Consider the following 17,652-nt stretch of genomic DNA (forward strand, 5'->3'; position numbering starts at 1 on the left):
AGCATACACGCAAGGTCGAACACAGCACTGGCGAACATTAGCATCCATCTTAATTTTGCATAGCGAGGATACCACGAAATTTGAAATGATGATCATCGTCATGCTTACGAGGCTCTTTCATTCTTCAACCAACGATTGCTGTTGCCATTTCCATTTCCATTCTTCAAAACAACTTGTAGTGTACACCTCGCAGTAAATCCCATGCTGCCCACACCGTGAACGCAATACGCCTCGCTAAACCCGCAAAACAATTCTTGCCATGTGGTCTCTGTCTCTCTGATGTCGTGCCAATAAAGAGGCCCGAATATGTCCAGCCAGGAAACCCATGGCACCAATATAAATGTTAAGGGAACATCTTCTCGTAAAAATGCTCGCCAGTCTCGAGGATTTCGACCTCCTCTCCAAGTTTGAACACTCCTCTGTCGAACAAAGGTATCAACGACAATCCAAGACACGGATGGGGCTTGGCTCCTTCATCGACTTGTCGTGTGCGTCGTAGTGTCGCTCCAGGTTCGTTGCGGTCCTGAGAGAACTGTTAGCTACATATTCAAGACGCAACAAAAGACAGGAGTGCACACCTTGATACCAGTCTGAGGATCCACGTTGGGTACATTACACCTGGCTGTTCGACACGCTGCATGATAGACACCAGGAGATTGAGATTTCGTGTCTTCGTTTGCTGCGTTGCCAATTGCTATTCGTTTCCAGGAGTCTTCGGCATAAGCAGGCGTTCCAGATATATATATGTTGGCTCTGAATCTCCGCGCGTCCAACTGTCCCTTGGCGACACTGCCTTCAGGCATCAAGTCATCGATGTCCCGAATGCTCGCCATGTTGAGGATGTGTACTGAGAAGGCATCGGGAAACCCTACTCGGAATTCTTCGCCTTGGTGGTCTGCTGGAAGACTTCGCGAGATCTTTCGAAGCTGGTTGTCGTTTTGTCGAAAGATGCCCAGCGGGTTCCTCGCACCCAGAAAGTGTTCAAGTTTGGCCAACGTACTTGCTTGAATCTCATTTGTCATATTCGTGGCAAGCGGACAGTCTGTCCAGATGGTGAGGTGCTCTTCGGTATACTGTTTTGTCGTGCTGCGCTCGAAGGTCGGGTTCAATGGCAACTTTATTGTGACGAGTTCTGTGCTTGAGCTAGCACCAGCCTCGGCGCTGTAAGGAAAGCGAACGACGACACATCCACCATTCGCTGGCCAACTCTCAACTCGATCGACATCTGCCTCCTCGTCCAGCTCTTGCAGATTCGGCAACCACAATTCTGTCTTAAGTAGCGAAAGCTTGGGGAACTCCCGCTGAGTTACGAAGCGCCATTCGTGGCCCGTCTCTGTCGGCACCAGTTGCGCGAAGCTGAAAATCCGATCACATACCAGCCCAGTCGAAGTAACTCCTGCTCGTTGCAACTCCACTCCTCCGCAAGACTTGATCGGATACACAAAGATAGCCTTTACTGTTGGCCGCTGTTTCTCGTTCCCATTACTGCCGATTAGAGGTGCTTGATACTGATCCTCGAGCTCTGATCTCCCATAAATCCCAAATCGAAAGCATCCTGGCACATTTTCGCTCCTCTCGGTCTCCTTTCGTTCTTGCAGCAGTCGCCTCCTTCTTTCTCTCCAAACACCGAAGGCCAAGGTAGAAACAAATATCACAGCCAAAAAGCCTTTCCAGGAAGTCAAATACGCAACGTAATGCTCCAAAAACGTTCGGTTCTCCATGATCGCGTCGCAGAAAGAAGTCCAAAGTCCAGTCATCTTGGCTGCTCCTCCGCACATGTACTTCTTCAATCAATGAGACCAAAATTATCGCCACGCTAGCGTCGGTCCATGCGGCCTGCCGGCTCCCTCGTGTGTTTCAGTAATCCCACCAGACAAAGTGAAGGCCGAAGTTCCAGTGGTCAAGAGAGCCTGGTCATTTTTCGTCTAGGCGTAAGCTCAAGGGTGATGGGTAGGACAGGGCTGAGCTCTGTTGGAGGAAGCGGCTAACAGTTTGGGTAGAACTCTCCATTGGAGAAAGTGCGGGAGGATTAACTAGTGGGCAGGCATGCTGGTTGCCTGACTTTTGGCGTAGACAAGATCGTTCCTCACTGCCGCATTGTAGTCGAGTTGCAGGTATGTAGAAGTCCTTGCAATTTTGTGCAGTGCAACAGAACACGAGAGTAAGCACGGCTTGCTTGAGGTTGTGAGGTTGGGAAGCCACAGCCAAGAACTTGTGCGCCCAGGATATGACGAATGCGAAAGGCAGTGTTCCTGAATGCCACGATTCTTGGAACATCACTCCTCCTTCGCGTGCTGGCGCGCACTGTGCACATGCGTCCATGCTGGAGGTGATCATTGCCAGAGCTAAGCCACGAGCACGGCGAAACTGTGACGATCTGCACACATCGCAACCCTAAGTGTCAGCACTAGGCAGGATCAGGAACTTGTCTCAACCCGGCAAGGTGGCATGCATGTTGGACAGGCAGGAGACAGGCACCCTGGCAGGGATAGTGTTGAGGCATTGCAAGATGTAGCTGCTTATACAGTGTAATGGTAGATATACGCCTTGTGAGCCTCGATTGACCGTTCTCACAGGAATCACCACTCTACCCATTGAGAATGACATCCGCCGCCTTCTCACTGACCATCATGATCGGAGCCTGAATAAAGATTCCCGGAATACGAGGGAACACACTTGCATCGACAACTCTCAATCCATCAATACCATTGACTCGGAACTTCGAGTCGAGGACAGCCTGATTGTCATTCTGAGCCCCGATAGGTGCCGTGCAACAAGCATGGTGACCCCAAGCCTCGTCCTTGACGTACTGAGCAAGAGCTTCATCAGAAGTTACTGCAGGTCCAGGGCGATCTTCTGTGTTAGGCGTGCCCCCAAAGAAGGCGTAGTTTTCGTAGCGATCTAATGCCTCACGAGACATCTTGATCGCTTGAACCATGGCCGCGACATCTTTGACATCTGCGCCATTCTCGGTAGTGCCTGTGTCGAAGTAGTTGAAGTTGATGAGAGGAGTGTCGAGAGGATCGGTAGAGCGAAGCTCCACGGTACCGGCCTTGTTTCTGGTGTGCGCCTTGAGCGTGTACCATGAGAAGGCGTTGTGGTTTGCGACAGCAGCGTCGCCCCATCGAGGGAAGTACCTGAAGCGATCAGCTTGACATTGGAGAAGAAGACAAGGCATGGTCAACTTACCCAGTGAAGTTTACAGGACCTCCGAAAATGAAGAGATCAATGTTGCTATCATCTGCCGTGTCCGAGTTGACAGCCATAGCAGCTGCCAAGCCATTGCTGGCATAAGCACCACGAAGACCCAGAAGACTTGGATTCTGCTGCCATTGGCGATAGCAGCGATCTTGCGGCTTTGCATCGAAGGTACAGCCATCTAGCAGAGGGAAGTCGTTGGGATGTCTGGCATTCACAGGAATTTCGTATCGATCCTGCATGTTCTTTCCAAGGCCTGGGACGTCCTTTACAACAGGAATACCGAATCGCTGTAGTTCGGCAGCAGGACCAATACCCGAGAGCTTGAGTGTTTGGATGGAATTGTAGGAGCCTCCGGCCATGATGACTTCCTTTCTTGCACGAGCGGAACCAGGAGTGCCAGAAGCACCACTCAGAGGGCTCGCGCGGTAGAGATGCTTGCCGGAAAGATACTCTACTCCTGTAGCTCTTGGTCGCGCACCGCTTCGATCGAACACGATCTTCGTTACGTGAGTGTCGGTACGGACAGTTAGAGGAAACCCTTGTTGTACTGTGTTGACAATACGCTCGCGAACGCTGACTCTGGCACCTCCTCGTTGGATGAGCGGAATTTGGAAGAAGCCCTCGAGTGAATCGCGGCCAGGAGTGTTGTTTGGATCTAGGAGAGCAGTGAGGAAACCAGTTGCACCAGCAATTGGATCTGGTCCAACACCCATGACGGCAGCACCTCCAGCCAGATGCTGAACAAGCATAGTATCTCTGGCCAGAATGGCTGGGTCTGTTGGTCCGGTCGGTTGCCATTCGTACACTTTTGCCAAGTATTTGTTCATATTGGCGCTTGACCAGGACGAGTCACCAGTAATGGAGGCAATGTTATCCCAATCCGAAGCATGCGGCGTGATCCAGATGAGTGCATTGTGTGATACACAACCACCTGCAACGATCAGCTACAGAGCTGGATCCTATCTCGTTAGTACTTACCGAGAGTGCCAGCTCGTGGATAGAGAATGCCCTTGCCCTCCACATATTTGGAATCTCGGCGAGCTCTGGTCTGGTCTTGGTAGTGGTTCACGTAGATATCCCATGCAATCTTAGGATCCTGCGTCACGGCAGCTTGATAGCCAGGTACAGAGTAGCTGTCATCACTGTCAGCTACAGTTCTCTCGGCCAGCCATGTCGTTGGCATACTTGTAGTTTGCGCCCTGATCATCTCCCGACTCAATCAGAAGAACAGACTGCCCAGCACGAGCGAGCCTCGAGGCTAATGGACCACCTCCAGCTCCAGAGCCAACGACAATGTAGTCATATTCATTCGACTGACGTTCCTCAACAACAGGCACAGCTGCCACGGTGGCTGCCACAGCCAGGACCAACGCCTTCGTGAAGCCCTTCATGATCGAGCAAAGGCACAACCAGGTGGTCAGCCACAACAAGCGGCGGGGATATCACCATCTTTATGGCCACTCAACGACAAGCAGCCACAAGCATCACACATACCGAGCCGAAGGAGCGAGAGATCCAACTATCGTGTGGAACAGAGCAAGTCGACACGAAGATCGACACTATCGGCCACGCATCATGTGAAGACCAATCCCAGCATGGCAGTAAGTCCTTAACAAAAGACCAATGAAGCGCTTCGTTCGTATAGTCGCAAAAAATGCTAGCTTCGTCACTTCCGCGGTGTGCTGTGGCTAAGAGAACAAGCTTTGCCTCGCGCAGAGGATAAAGCCAACCGGCGCCTCTCCCAGAAACGCCTCATGGAGAAAAGTTCTTCTTGGCTTTCGCGTTCATTTGTGGCTTCGTTTGACGAGGCGCCGCTGACTGCAGCAGCAAGTTTTCCTCTCATGGTATTCTCTGGCATAGCTTTGGAGACATGGAACGTACTGATGATTGATTTGGGAACAGTGCAGTCGCCGGATTGGCGCCTTCATGGTGAAACTGTCAAAATTGGCACGCTGCCCATTTTGATGACATCGTCCGAGCGGGCTGGGATGCGGAGATGTAGTCAGAGTGCCTGCTCAGTGTTGAGAGAGGCTTAGTTCGCGCAGCAGACGCCCAGCGTTTTCATCACGGCCGGTTTACTCACGATCAAGTGAGATCGCAGACAATAGTTTTGCATAGTCTTTAGACCATCTGGTTCCGCACGTCTCGATCGGACACAGAGTTTGATATCACTGATGATGCCCACGTAGCCACGTGCATGCAGCCAAGCTTATACCTCCACCTCCACGTTCCTGTGGTCACGACCGTCAGGTGCATCATCTCCGCAAATCTATAGAGATGCCTCGGATTGAGGATTGTGATCCAAAGAGGCACTATTCGCTTTAGGCAAGCAGTGCGCTCCCTCGTGCGACTCCAGACTACCACTGAAGTTCACTCCAGCCATACACAGAGTTCACGCTACCATAGGGCTGAAGTGGTTCTCCCAGAATCGGGTGCCGTCAAGGCACTGATCGCGACATAGCGTGCCTGTCTCTTCGGCCATTTCCAGCTCCTCGGTGGCCACACCTACGCTCCAGCCAAAGCGTTCAGCGGTCTCGTGAGCAGTGACACCTTTGCCAAAGGAAGTCTCCAAGATCTTGTCGTGCGTTGGTGGATCGAGTACCGCCTGCTCTCGCAACCAAGCGAGGATTGTTGCAATAGTCTTCTCGTCGGACCGACTGCGCTCTTGCACCACAAGTAGGCCACTCTTGAAGCGGCGTAAGCGCACGGGCATGTGCAAGCTGTCCCACATATTTGCTGCCTTCTCAAAGTCGAGTGGTGACACAAGCTCGATGCCGTTGCGGGCTTTGTTGAATACTTGCCACAAGTCAACCAGTGACATGATGCCCCCTTCTTTACGGAGCACCCCTTTGCGATCATCTGTGAGAAACTCGGCCAGGTCTCGTGAGAGCTGTGTGATGTAGAGCTTTTCGGCAGAAGAGCCCTCGCCCAGCATGTCTTTGGTTGTCACAAGGCCAAGCGCTGATGCAGAATCCAAGATCAATCGTTTCGTGTCATCGCTCGCCGCTCCATTTGCTTGCCTCGCGAACTGTTCAGCCATTTGGATGACTTCTTTGGCGGAGGTCATTAATGCCTCAAGGTCCTCGAATGCAGTGCCAATGACTGCTTGATTGTTCTGACGCAATGCAGCGCCACGCTGCTCAAGTCCGGCAATGCCCACTACACGTGGGGCTGCACCTGTTGGTGGCAAGTTTCCTCCAGGCGGATTGAATGAGCTACGAGACTGTGGAGGCGTGGCCCCAGGCCTGGGAACCGGCGGCGCGCTCTGAAGCAACCACTTTCGTTGCACCAATGCTTCCTGGAGTCGCTCTAGGAAAACCTTTTCGCCGCCAGCACGGAACGAGAATTTGATGGTTTCAATTGTCTGGTCGTCGACAATCGAGGAACGAGGCAAGCTTGGCCCTGGCGATTCTGGGCGTTTGAGAGAATCCTCAACAAGCCGTGAGGCACGGTTGGAGCTGGGTCCGAGAGGAGCTGAGCACATCTCACAACTCGTCATGCCAGGATAATTCTCGTACGTGCATCTTAGGCAGAGGTTCGATGATGGCGCTGGCGTGGAAGGGGACGAGCCATACGTAGGTGATGAGCTCGCGTCCAGAGAGTTGCGCGCAGTGCCAGGTAGGCTGTCAACGGGACCGCTTGGACGATTAGACATTGCTGCAATCGATGCCTTGATCATCAGGGCGAGCGGTGGCTTCACGCCGCACGCTTGACACGCTGGCAGCGGCGTGTACTGATTCGCTGTACCAGGATCAAAGTTGAGTGGCACCGAGTTCGACATGCCACAGATAGGGCAAATCCAAGTTGCATTTGGATCTGTCATGGGCGCCGGAGAGGGTGCAGACCGAGGCGACGAGCCATTCTGTCCGACTAAAGCATCGGCTGGCGATGGATAACGGGGCACAGGACTGCGGATACTGTTGAAGGCAGTCTTCTTTGGCGTCTTTGGAAAGAGCGTGATCTTGGCCGACGACTTCAGGAAGCCAGCATAGAATTCAGGACGATCAATCTCCTTCAGATCTACTGCGACCGAGTACTTTCTTGGCTCGGTGTTGTCCACATAGCAGACGCGATGCGAGGTCAGGTACGCGTGGCCGTTCTGATGGTTTGGAATTTTGTATTTGCCCTCATACAGGCCGACGCCATCCTGTACGAACAGCAGAGTCTCGTCATCGTATAGTTGTGGCCGGAGCGCGGTCGTCAGTTCCAGGTGGCGGAGAAACATTCGCAGACATAGGGACAGGCGACCAAGAAAATGGGGAAGCGCGTGAAGTCGTGTTCAGTTAGGGCTGTTCTTGTGCAACGCAATTGCCGGGGAAATTGATACGTGAGCCGAACGATGATGGAAAGGAAGAGACGAATATGGCGGGTTGGCGGCTACCACAGTATCTTCAAATGCAGCAAGCCGTGTGCTCAACAGTGAAGTGAATCGTCACGCTGCGAGCCAGAGCAAGATGTCATCGAGGAGCGAAAGATGTGCTGCCTCAGGCTGTACCAGGGCTGGGCTTGGCGATCTGTCATTTCGATTCCCGGCCTTCTCCACCTCCTTCCTCCCATTTCTCACCGTCCTTCCTGCCTCGACTGCATCGCCCGTTGCCCACACCCGCCCCGCGACTGCAGACGACGACTTGGAACGCTATAACACTGCAGCTTTCTCCGCACCAACCTTCCCTTTCCTCCATCACACTCTCCTCTAGCGACATCCACTCCCGCGAGCGACGTTCTGTTCCAGCCACCTCGGCAGATTGCTTTGTGCCGTCGCAATCTTGTCTCGAGTCCGCCCTCATAGTCCACACGTCGCCAGCTTCACCACCGTAGAGAACGCGCTCGGCGATGGCAGTGCAACCCGCGTACACGTCCGTGGCGGCGCGGCGGACGCTTGGTAGCGAGCCGACAGTCTCAGAGGCGAAGCCGAACTTGAACTTCCCTCCTGCGCTCAAAGCCTGGGTGGGGCGTGCCTTTTTCGAGTATAACAAACTCAAGACGGAGCCCGCCTACGCTGGCATCAGCGACGACCACATCAAACAAAAGTTATCCGCCACCATCAGAGAGACTCAGCAGAACGGGACCATGCACGAACGCGACTGGTCATCATATCCCCTGCCTCACCAGTTGATATTGGAAGAGCGCCAGCAAGCCGCCATGTACATGGCGCAGAACTCGTTACTAGCTAACCTGCATTCCGACCTCGGAGCATATGGCATCACGTCGTCTGGCGTGAATGGCAGGAAGAGGAAGTCGCCCGACCAGGAGATGACTGATTCGAACGGCCGCCCCGTGACTCCACCATGGAAGAAGTCGAACACCAAGAGTATAGCCGACAGGATCACCGGCCAGAGTAAGAAGCAGGAGAAGAAGAACAAGAACAGCGCGAAGAACGGCAGGTTTGACAACAGCGAAGCGGCGCTCGAGAGGCGCCGTCAGCGCTTTGGCAACATTTCACCCACATCTTCGCCGCCTCATTCTCGTGATGATTCTCCTGCAGTGATCGCGAGTTCCGGACCCATTGTCGGCACCTGTGAGGTGCTAGAGAAGCGATATTTCAGATTGACAGCTCCTCCTAACCCAAACACCGTGCGGCCCCTTGCCCTCCTGGAGCAAGCCCTTGAACATGTCATTGCCAGATGGAAGGATACCAAAGACTATACATATGTCTGTGATCAACTGAAGGCCATTCGGCAGGATCTTACAGTACAACATCTGAAGAACCAATTTACAGTTCGAGTTTACGAGGTGCACGCGCGGATCGCACTGGAGAAGAAGGACCTGGGTGAGTACAATCAGTGTCAGACTCAGCTTCGAGCTCTGTACAAGATGAAGCTGGGGGAGAACGGCGGCAGTGGTGGCAACCAGGATGAGTTCACGGCGTATCGTATTTTGTACTTGATTTACACGCGCAACCGGACCGACATGAACAACATGTTGGCGGATCTAACCACAGCAGACAAGAAAGGGCCCTTTGTGCGTTTTGCGTTGAACGTTCGAGAAGCATTGGCTGCTGGCAACTACCACAGATTCTTCAAGCTTTACAAAGAAGCACACGACTGGCGCATGGCGCCATCCTTGATGGACATGTTCGTCGAGAGGGAACGCGTCATTGCAATGGCCGCCATGTCCAAGGCGTAAGTCTCAGTAGTCTCTGTCTCCCCACGTCAAACGCTAACATATTGCTCTTCAGGTACAAGCCCGATGTAAGCGCCAAATTTATCACCGAGGAACTACATTTCGAAGAAGACGAATCGGAATCAGTTTTCGAGGCCGATCACATTCAAGCATGCATCGATTTCATCAAGCGCCACGGCGGACAAGATCTCTTGCAAGAAAAGGATGGCGACGTCCGGGTCTCCACAAGCAAAGCGTACGGCTTGTTCGAAAAAGCAAGACAGTCTGCGTTTGGAGTTGTCGACATCAAGGGCCAGATATGAACCCCTCCCCTTTGCTGCGCACGCCTTCTTCTTTGCTATCACTGCTCGCTGTCACACTAACTTCCACTAAAGCGACACCGCGAGGCGGGACACGTTCGAGCGGGTATCTCACATGCTCAAACGTCCTGGCGCCGGGTAGTCATGGCAGACCTCACTGCAGCACATACTTACTTCAAGCCACACCAGACGAAGACCGGCCGCCTGGAAGACGGGGGCATCAGAGGAATAGGTGCACAATGGCGTTTGGATCCATGAAAGATTTGCGATTGCGTTACTTTCAGTTTTCTGCTTTGAGATACCACTGCGGCGAGTGTTTTGAGCATTTCAGGGCATACAGCCGGGGCATGGAGGTGGGGTGTTCCTGCGTAAAGAGCTCGAGACCGGACACAGCCTCGGTCGCTGGAGCGGCTTCGCAGGATAGGATAGTCTCTCGAATGAAGACTTTTTTGATTCTGAGTTCTCTGCTGTTTTATCACCATCCTAGCATTATTATCGAAGTAACTGTATATGCACTGCGCTATCCCGCGAATGCTATACTTTATACTGCGAATAGCAACTGTTCGGCGCCGATTCTGCTGGCTTCCGCTCTTGTTACCAGTTGACCGGAGCATTTGAGATTCTCTTTCGGCTGTTTGTTGTGTATTCTCGCTATCGGAATGGACGTTTCTCATAACACCGCAGATTGGGAAACGACTGAACGACGTCTTGCAACGAGTCTTTTTGCTGAAATGCATTGCTAGGTACCAATACTTTGCAGTTGCATCATTGCTATGCACCACGGCACGGCAGCAGACAGGTCTATAATTGTTTCGGACATGCGTGAAGCTTTGTTGTTCCTGCAGGTTTGGGTTCTACTGCCGATGCACAGAGGTTCTCAGATGTCACATGGTTTGTGCAGGGTAGAGGCTGAAGGTTGTGCACGGGCGTTGTGGCCGCATGTTAGGTCGGGCGTTATTAGCCATGAGGTCGACTGTTGAAATGTCGATGTAACGTCTGGCCCAAGGAATGAGATGTATCGATCGAATCAATTACCGAATTGTCGTTTGGTCTACCGACTTCATGCCGTGGACATGGGTGGGAGGTAGAAGTCGCGATCATCGGTCGACTTCGATGCAAGCGCTTGCCAGGGACCGCCGTGGCGGGTCGAATGCTGAGCTGGGGCCGTGAGCTACCAACTGGCTGCTGGGCTAAGATGGTTGACGAATGGTGGAAGAAGGCGGCAGCGAATGCAACAAGTCATGCTTGCTTGCAGATGGCGAATCAAGATGGATGCGGAAGATGTCTGCACGACTGTGATCGATGAAGCTATCGTGGCGGCCATGCATGCAGAGTCGGGAGGCGCGGCGGCGTGCAGGACGATGCAGGCGTGGGAGTAGGAGAGGATTCTTGGGATTGGGCCGGGCGGCGCAGTGCGTGCATTGTCTGGTTCGGACGCACGTCGTTGGCGGTGGAGATGGGCGAAAAGATGCTGTGGATGCATCATGTGGGCGGGCTGTCTATTCGCGGTACTGGGTCGACGAGTAGAGACCCTTCGTCGGCATGTTCGAGAGGGCGTTTGCTACACTTCTTCCTCCTCACCTGCTGTCTTCTGTCCCTTGCCTGGCGCAAATAATACTGTAGTTCTACTGTACCGCACAAAGCCGCCGTCGCTGCAGCTAGGACGAGTTGCAGTCTGTCTCCCTCTGCGATCGTCATCGGCGCACCCACCCACAGTCGCTTCATCGATCCGCTGCGTCACTTGCGCTGCGAGCCTCCACCACCAAACGACGCTTGCCCCTCCAGCTGAGGAGTGCGGCGTGGTCGAAACTCCGCTTGCTGAGATACGAGACACCCGGCGCATCGTGCCATCTGCCGGCCGTCCTGGACAAAGAGCTGCCTGTCGCCTCATCCCATCATTGATTGTTTGTCCGACACACGTCTGTGACAGCAACATCCTCGGAGCCGTTATTAAGGTTCACTCCAGAGGGGAAACAAAGTCACACCACGAAAATTGCACGCTCACCACACGAGAGCACACGCGCCTGTCATACCAGCCCGACCAGCTGTCTCACGCGGAATCGACGACGTCGCCCTCTCGTTGCTCCGCCCCGCCGCCGCCCCGTGCGACTCGACGGGACGCGCTTGCCCGTCTGACTGCCCAACGCGATCGACCGCCCCGAGCAGCGAGCAGGCTGGGAGCGTGCTGAGCCACTTCCCGATCCAGATCCCAGCAGCGGGATATTGCAAAGGCCTGGCTCGCAAATCAATCACTTCCACCGCGCCCGACACTCGCCCTCATATTGCCCTGCTGCTGCTCCCACGCGCCCTCCGCCCACCGCGCCCACGTCCGCCGCCGACTCCTCGCGCGCCCGCAGATCGCTTTGAGCGAAGCTTTGCCGGCGCGGCGACATCCGTGAAGCATCATGAAGGTGGGTTTTGGGGGAAACGCTCGGCCAATGCGCCAGGGAGCGCGAGGAAGCTCAAAGCATGCTGACAATATTGATGGGGACAGTTCCGGAGATCGATCAAGAGCGACAAGCACGACTCGGCCAGTGCCCGAGCGGCCGCCAATATATCCATACCGCAAAAGGACGCCATTGCGATTGAGCCGCCCAAGAAGGTATGTCGAAATGTTGCGAGCGGACGGACGGTAACGCGGGGTCGCAACCATGGATAGGAGCAGCGCACACGCACCCACGCGCACAACTCATGTCGATAGACTCCTGGAAACTCTGAGACTAACTCTCGCTTCCCACAACAGGTCATCAAGGCCATCTACGACTACAATGCCCCGCCTGACACTCACATGTACCTGTCCTTCAGCGCCGGCGATTTTCTGCATGTTGTAGGCCGCGAACACGACTCCGACTGGTACGAAGCCTGCAACCCCCTGCGGAACGAGCGCGGGCTAGTGCCCGTCAAGTATTTCGAAAACGTGGGAAAGACGGTCAGAGACTCGGGTGACTCCTCCAAATCCCTCACAAGCGCGACCCACGACAGCGGCTACGCCGAGGGTGCATCACCGCCGAGCATCACCTCTGCACCTCGCATGCCCATGCCCATGCAGACCAATGGGGCATCTGCACAAGGCCATCGGCCGTCAAAGTCGTTTGGCAAGTCGCCGGCAGGGATCTATGGGATCGTGGCGTATGACTTCCATGCGGAAAGGCCAGATGAGCTGGATGCAAAAGAGGGAGAGGCTATCATCGTCATTGCACAGTCGAACCCGGAATGGTTCGTGGCGAAGCCCATAACACGGCTTGGTGGGCCTGGACTGATACCGGTGTCGTTCATTGAGATTCGAGACATGGTCACAGGGAAGGCAGCAGAAGATCCGCTGGCGGCGGTCAAGGCGGCTGGCATACCTCGAGTGGAAGAGTGGAAAAAGATGGCGGCCGAGTACAAAAATACAAGTATACCGCTGGGCACCGTCTCACAGTCGACTGTGGCTTCAATGGATAATGCCATGAGCAGGTTGAGTGTGCAGCAAAATGGGACGCAGCAAGCCAATGGCTCCATGCACTCCAGACAAGCCAGCTTCTCAACACAACAACAACAGAACATGTTCGCACCCGTCCGAGCATCCGTGCCTCGTTATACATATTCGGACGACAAGTTTCACTTCATTGTGGAATGCAAACTATCAAACAACTCGCATTGGGACCTGTCGAGGATATACGAGGACTTTTACGAATTACAGATCAACATGATTAATGCTTTCCCGGAAGAAGCAGGACAAGTACCTGGCAAGCCGAGAATACTACCATATATGCCAGGACCGGTCAAGTATGTGACGGACAACATTACGGAGGGACGAAGAGCGAACTTGGACGAATATTTACGAGATCTGTTGCGACTTCCGCAGCACATTATCTATTCTTCGCTCGTCAGGGCATTTTTCGCACCTCGAGAGGGCGATTATGAAGTCGACCCTTCAGCGGTGACTCTAGACGAACATGCACGACCGAACGAAGGAACGCAACGACACTCCCAAGCCAGCCAGAGCAGCGCACAATCTGGGCCTCAATTTTCAAGCCAGCCGGGCCAGGCACGAACACATCAGTACACGCAATCCCAACCCGTCAATGGTTCCTCTCATCGACCCTATCCTAGTCAAGCTTCCGCTTCCTTTACACCTGCCCCTCTCGCCCCTCCCAGCGTCTCCCGCCAACACACCAACGTCTCCCAAACCACTATGGGTAGCTCCTCTTCCACCAGCGCAGTTAAAGTCAAAGCCTGGTTTGATCGCGACACATGTGTCGTCATCCGCATGCCGGCTCGAGGGCAATTTGGGTTCGAAGATCTGCGAAAGAAAATCGTGGAAAGGAGGAAACTGGAATTTGGCGATCAGGCGGATGTGGTGGAAGCGGAAGATCTGGACATCGAATATAGGGATGAAAGGGATGGAGAGTATTATCGACTCGAGGGCGATGAGGATTTGGATATTGCTGTTGAGCGGAATGAGAAGTTGACGCTTGCTGTGAGGGCTGCGGCGGGGCCGCCTGGGGGAGGGGATTAAGAAAGAAGATGGGAAACATCTTTCCCCTTCGCCATGCCGTCGCTGCTGTGGTGTGCGGCGTTCGACTGTGCGGAATGTGTTGCTGTTGGATTTGGCATTTAGGGGTTCGTTCCTTTTTTTGGTCTGGGGTTCTGGGGTTTTCTGCCTGCGTCTGGGGGCTTTTCTGAGAGCAAGAAAAACGAGTATACCCTTTTCCTTGTCGGTCTTGTTGTTTGGTTACTTGCTCTTGTCTTTGGTCTGGTGTTGAGTCGATATTTATCTTTTTCTGGATCTATCATCGGCATTTTCCTGTCCTGTTTCTCTACGGAGGTCTGTGATGCCCTGCCACGAGAGCTGGCCGGGTGGATGCTTTGAGTCGGTTGAGAGTCGTGGCGATTTGTGGACATGATGGGGAATGAAGAGAGGGAGCGTATCACTGGATCTGTCACAGTGTGTTAATCGGGGAGAAGGGATGACGGAGGAAGAGAGAGAGTGTGTGTGTGTGTGTGAGCAAGTGAGGAGACAAGTATGAAGGTCATGTTGGGGTGATTGGGAAGTAGTCGCTGAGTTGAGCATGCATGCTTTTGTTGGACGTGACAGAATCGCGAATCTGTTCGAGACACATGAAACTTGTTATAGCACATCATAGCTATGAGTTTGTTTGCTGGAAGGAGGAATTTGATACGCACCCCGATGAGTGAGTAATGTGTTGAAGAGAAAGACCAATGTATCATTGCTTTTTGAGGTTGTGATTTACCTAGGCGCATTTGGGGGTCTCGGTTCTGCTCGCTCTGCCCTGCTGTGGGCGCCTTCTGCCATGTCATCTTTGAAGCTCCTCGTTATATCAGCTCCGTCCTTGTGTGATAGCGGGCTTCCACTATCGTCTCCCCTTCAACGCTTGATCGACGACCCATCCATACTTCTCCGCTTCCTTTTTCAGTCCAGGTAGCCGCTGCTTGAACTCCTTCTTATCGTACTCCTGGATTTTGCTGGCTCCTACGTGCTGCACATGGAGTCTGATCGCTTTTGTTTTGACGAGCTGGGCTAATTCCTGTAGTATTGCGATGCCCTGCTGTTTCCTGGCGACCAACTCTTCGGCTTCAGCGAGGGGTATGAGCTGTCTGTCGTTTGTGTGGCGACCTATCCAGCGATCGGTGGCCAGGCCATGTTCGAGAATGAGAAGGAGATTGGACAGGTTGTTGGCTTTGAGCAGGGCGTGGACACAGAATGTGATTGCCGACAGCAGTCGGTCGCGGGCTGTGGGTAAGACGACACCAAGGCGCGAAGCAGGCGATGTAAGATCTAAGATTGCGCCTTCGACTGGTTGAAGTCAGCTTGGATCTGCCTATGGTCGAAAAATTCGTGGCTTACGGTAGTCTTCTTGCATGCCTCGGTGCCTGCTCACAAAAGAAAGAGCTGGTCAGTATGACTATACAGCCGTGTAATCATTCTGTCTCGAAGGGTACTAACCATAATGGTACGTGGATTTCGAGACTTCGCAGGTAACCGACGTTCCGCGACCCGATCGTGGCCAGGAAAGATTCCAGTTGCATCCAAGCACAGGTGGGCCAAGGGAATCTGAATTTGTTTCCTCCATATAGCGCCTCGGCTGCCATCTTGTGAACCGATCTCGATACCCTCAAAAGGCCTGTAGTAAGTCCGCGACATGGCCCTCGCAGTCCACGAGTTTTGTTTCCTCGAAGCTCGAGGGCATCCCGGAAGGGGCCACAGTCATTCTGCATTGTTTGTACTTCGTGAATCAATTCTGGCCAGTTCTGTGGGACAGTGTAGCTCTTTTGGTCTTCTGCACGTAGTGTTTCCGTAGCACTTGGAACTCTACTGTGGCCATGCACAAAGGAACGTAACCATGTGAAGTCGATGAGGATCGCCTCGTCTTTGACGAGCAAGTAGAATACGATACGAGTCTTGATTGTGTCCGGTAGGTCCTGGAATCGGAATGGCTTGATGGGTTTCTGGCTTGTGGTTTGTCCCCTGTGGTTACGTCTCTGCCCAAAATCGATCTCGTGAACGTGTAACCCCGGTGTTGCCTTCATTCGGTCCTGTTCGTGATGGGTGCGCGTAGACCGGGAATCGTACGCAGCAGATGCGAAGCCAGGCGCTCTACTGGGTGGTCGATTGCCAGCCGGAGGGACATAGCGGTCAACGTCCACAACACGTTCCCTGCGCCGAGCTTCCACCAAAGCCTCGTAAGGAAAGTCGTTCTCTCGCGGATCAAATTGACGTCGTACTACCTGTGGTATGTTCGGCGCCTGGTGAGGAGAAGCGGAGAACTGCTTGTGTCTCTTGCTTGGGGATGTCCCGCCCAGCGGCGTCGCCGTTGTGCCCGTCGAACTCGAGGAACTCCAGGCACTCCAGTGGTGCACATCGGTCGCGGGCGATGAAGTCCTCGAAAGCTTCGCTCGCTTGATTGGAGGCTCTCCTTCCATGTCCTGCGGCCGTGCCTTCCTCATCGGGGATCCTGAATCTGCTCTCGCGGAGTGGCGGCGCGCATCTGCAGCGGCGCCTTCAATCAATTCGCTCAAGGCGAGCTGAAATCCGTCGTCCGATTCCGCCATGTGAGCGGACAGTCGAGTCTGACTGTGTTGAAGTTTGTCAGTTGAGACGGAGAAACCAGGTGGGAGAGGAGTGTTGTTTGAAGCAAACGAGAGCGGAGCATTGAGGTAGACGTGCATATTTTATGCACGAAGCCGCGCAACAAGTCGATTTTGCTAACGCAAACGCATCTCATTCATCTTTCAACTGACATCGCTGTGTCCGCCATGAGTAGAATTCCAGAGCGCTCACTTCTCGGAGGGATGCGTTACTTGCAACCTGCCCTGCCTTGCCCTCGCTCTCCTCGAGCTGCATCTCACGCCTGTTTCAGCTGACATGTCCTGCCTGTCCCATTTGACGTTTCTTCTGCTCGACCGAGCTACGACTGTTTTGTCGCGCGTAGCACCCTCACCATGTCCTCCCAACATACAGTATCCTCCCCCTCCCCTGCTCCTGCCGCTCGCATGCACTTCTCAATCACTGATGCCGAGCTTCCTGGCTCGTCTTATACCATCTTACTTTGAGTGGAGTTTAATCAAAAGTCTTTCCCCGTATCATGCCTCTTTCCTTCCCTTTCCTTCAAGAATTCGCGTCAATCTCCGCCCAAATCTTCTCCATATGCTGTCGCTTCTTCTTGGCCACTTCGCGGTTATGCGCCGTTCGATCGAGTCGCGCAGCTCGTAGACACTTGTTCACCTCGGTTTTCGCATTCGTGCACATGCCCATCGACTTCCAGAGGAATCCTCGGGCATGGCATTCTTCGAGGGCCGTCATGAGCTCCTCACAGCCTGCTTCCTGTCAGACATGCGTGTGAACGCGAGTGCTATGGTGTGAACTCACCATTCTGATCTTCGCGATGCAAGTGAGGATGCATGATGATGTGCGTAGTTGTGTCAATGCTGTTGTCGTGAAGTGCGAAGGCGAATGGTTCTAGAATGCAGGATGTCATGGACCTGATGCTGGGGAAATTTGTTAGTCAGCAAAGTTCCTTCGGTC

The 17,652-nt window shown here is 53.6% G+C and overlaps 7 protein-coding genes across 7 annotated transcripts; 2 read left to right on the forward strand and 5 right to left on the reverse strand.

The window, feature by feature from the left end:
• Positions 1 to 343: 343 nt before the first annotated feature.
• On the reverse strand, positions 344 to 1,778 carry RHO25_005847 (uncharacterized protein; the record flags this gene model as incomplete). Its single annotated transcript, XM_023596719.2, has 2 exons — positions 344 to 523; positions 579 to 1,778. 2 exons carry the CDS (start codon positions 1,776 to 1,778, stop codon positions 344 to 346), a joined length of 1,380 nt encoding a protein of 459 aa, XP_023451812.1.
• An 809-nt stretch (positions 1,779 to 2,587) lies between these two features.
• On the reverse strand, positions 2,588 to 4,592 carry RHO25_005848 (uncharacterized protein; the record flags this gene model as incomplete). Its single annotated transcript, XM_023596720.2, has 4 exons — positions 2,588 to 3,137; positions 3,190 to 4,132; positions 4,180 to 4,334; positions 4,387 to 4,592. 4 exons carry the CDS (start codon positions 4,590 to 4,592, stop codon positions 2,588 to 2,590), a joined length of 1,854 nt encoding a protein of 617 aa, XP_023451809.1.
• A 1,001-nt stretch (positions 4,593 to 5,593) lies between these two features.
• On the reverse strand, positions 5,594 to 7,426 carry RHO25_005849 (uncharacterized protein; the record flags this gene model as incomplete). Its single annotated transcript, XM_023596721.2, has 1 exon — positions 5,594 to 7,426. The coding sequence occupies one exon, from the start codon at positions 7,424 to 7,426 to the stop codon at positions 5,594 to 5,596; it is 1,833 nt and encodes a 610-aa protein (XP_023451810.1).
• Positions 7,427 to 8,034: 608 nt separating this feature from the next.
• On the forward strand, positions 8,035 to 9,626 carry RHO25_005850 (uncharacterized protein; the record flags this gene model as incomplete). The annotated part of the gene is made up of 2 exons (XM_023596722.2): positions 8,035 to 9,323; positions 9,380 to 9,626. The coding sequence occupies 2 exons, from the start codon at positions 8,035 to 8,037 to the stop codon at positions 9,624 to 9,626; spliced, it is 1,536 nt and encodes a 511-aa protein (XP_023452212.1).
• A 2,402-nt stretch (positions 9,627 to 12,028) lies between these two features.
• RHO25_005851 (uncharacterized protein) lies at positions 12,029 to 14,124 on the forward strand (the record flags this gene model as incomplete). The annotated part of the gene is made up of 3 exons (XM_023596723.2): positions 12,029 to 12,034; positions 12,118 to 12,225; positions 12,367 to 14,124. 3 exons carry the CDS (start codon positions 12,029 to 12,031, stop codon positions 14,122 to 14,124), a joined length of 1,872 nt encoding a protein of 623 aa, XP_023452214.1.
• Positions 14,125 to 14,980: 856 nt separating this feature from the next.
• On the reverse strand, positions 14,981 to 16,796 carry RHO25_005852 (uncharacterized protein; the record flags this gene model as incomplete). The annotated part of the gene is made up of 3 exons (XM_023596724.2): positions 14,981 to 15,423; positions 15,475 to 15,500; positions 15,574 to 16,796. 3 exons carry the CDS (start codon positions 16,794 to 16,796, stop codon positions 14,981 to 14,983), a joined length of 1,692 nt encoding a protein of 563 aa, XP_023452897.2.
• Positions 16,797 to 17,235: 439 nt separating this feature from the next.
• RHO25_005853 (uncharacterized protein) lies at positions 17,236 to 17,530 on the reverse strand (the record flags this gene model as incomplete). The annotated part of the gene is made up of 2 exons (XM_023596725.2): positions 17,236 to 17,444; positions 17,497 to 17,530. 2 exons carry the CDS (start codon positions 17,528 to 17,530, stop codon positions 17,236 to 17,238), a joined length of 243 nt encoding a protein of 80 aa, XP_023452772.1.
• Positions 17,531 to 17,652: the final 122 nt, after the last annotated feature.

The sequence above is a fragment of the Cercospora beticola genome, chromosome 4 (genome assembly GCF_033473495.1).
Source record: "Cercospora beticola chromosome 4, complete sequence".
Lineage (NCBI taxonomy): Eukaryota > Fungi > Ascomycota > Dothideomycetes > Mycosphaerellales > Mycosphaerellaceae > Cercospora > Cercospora beticola.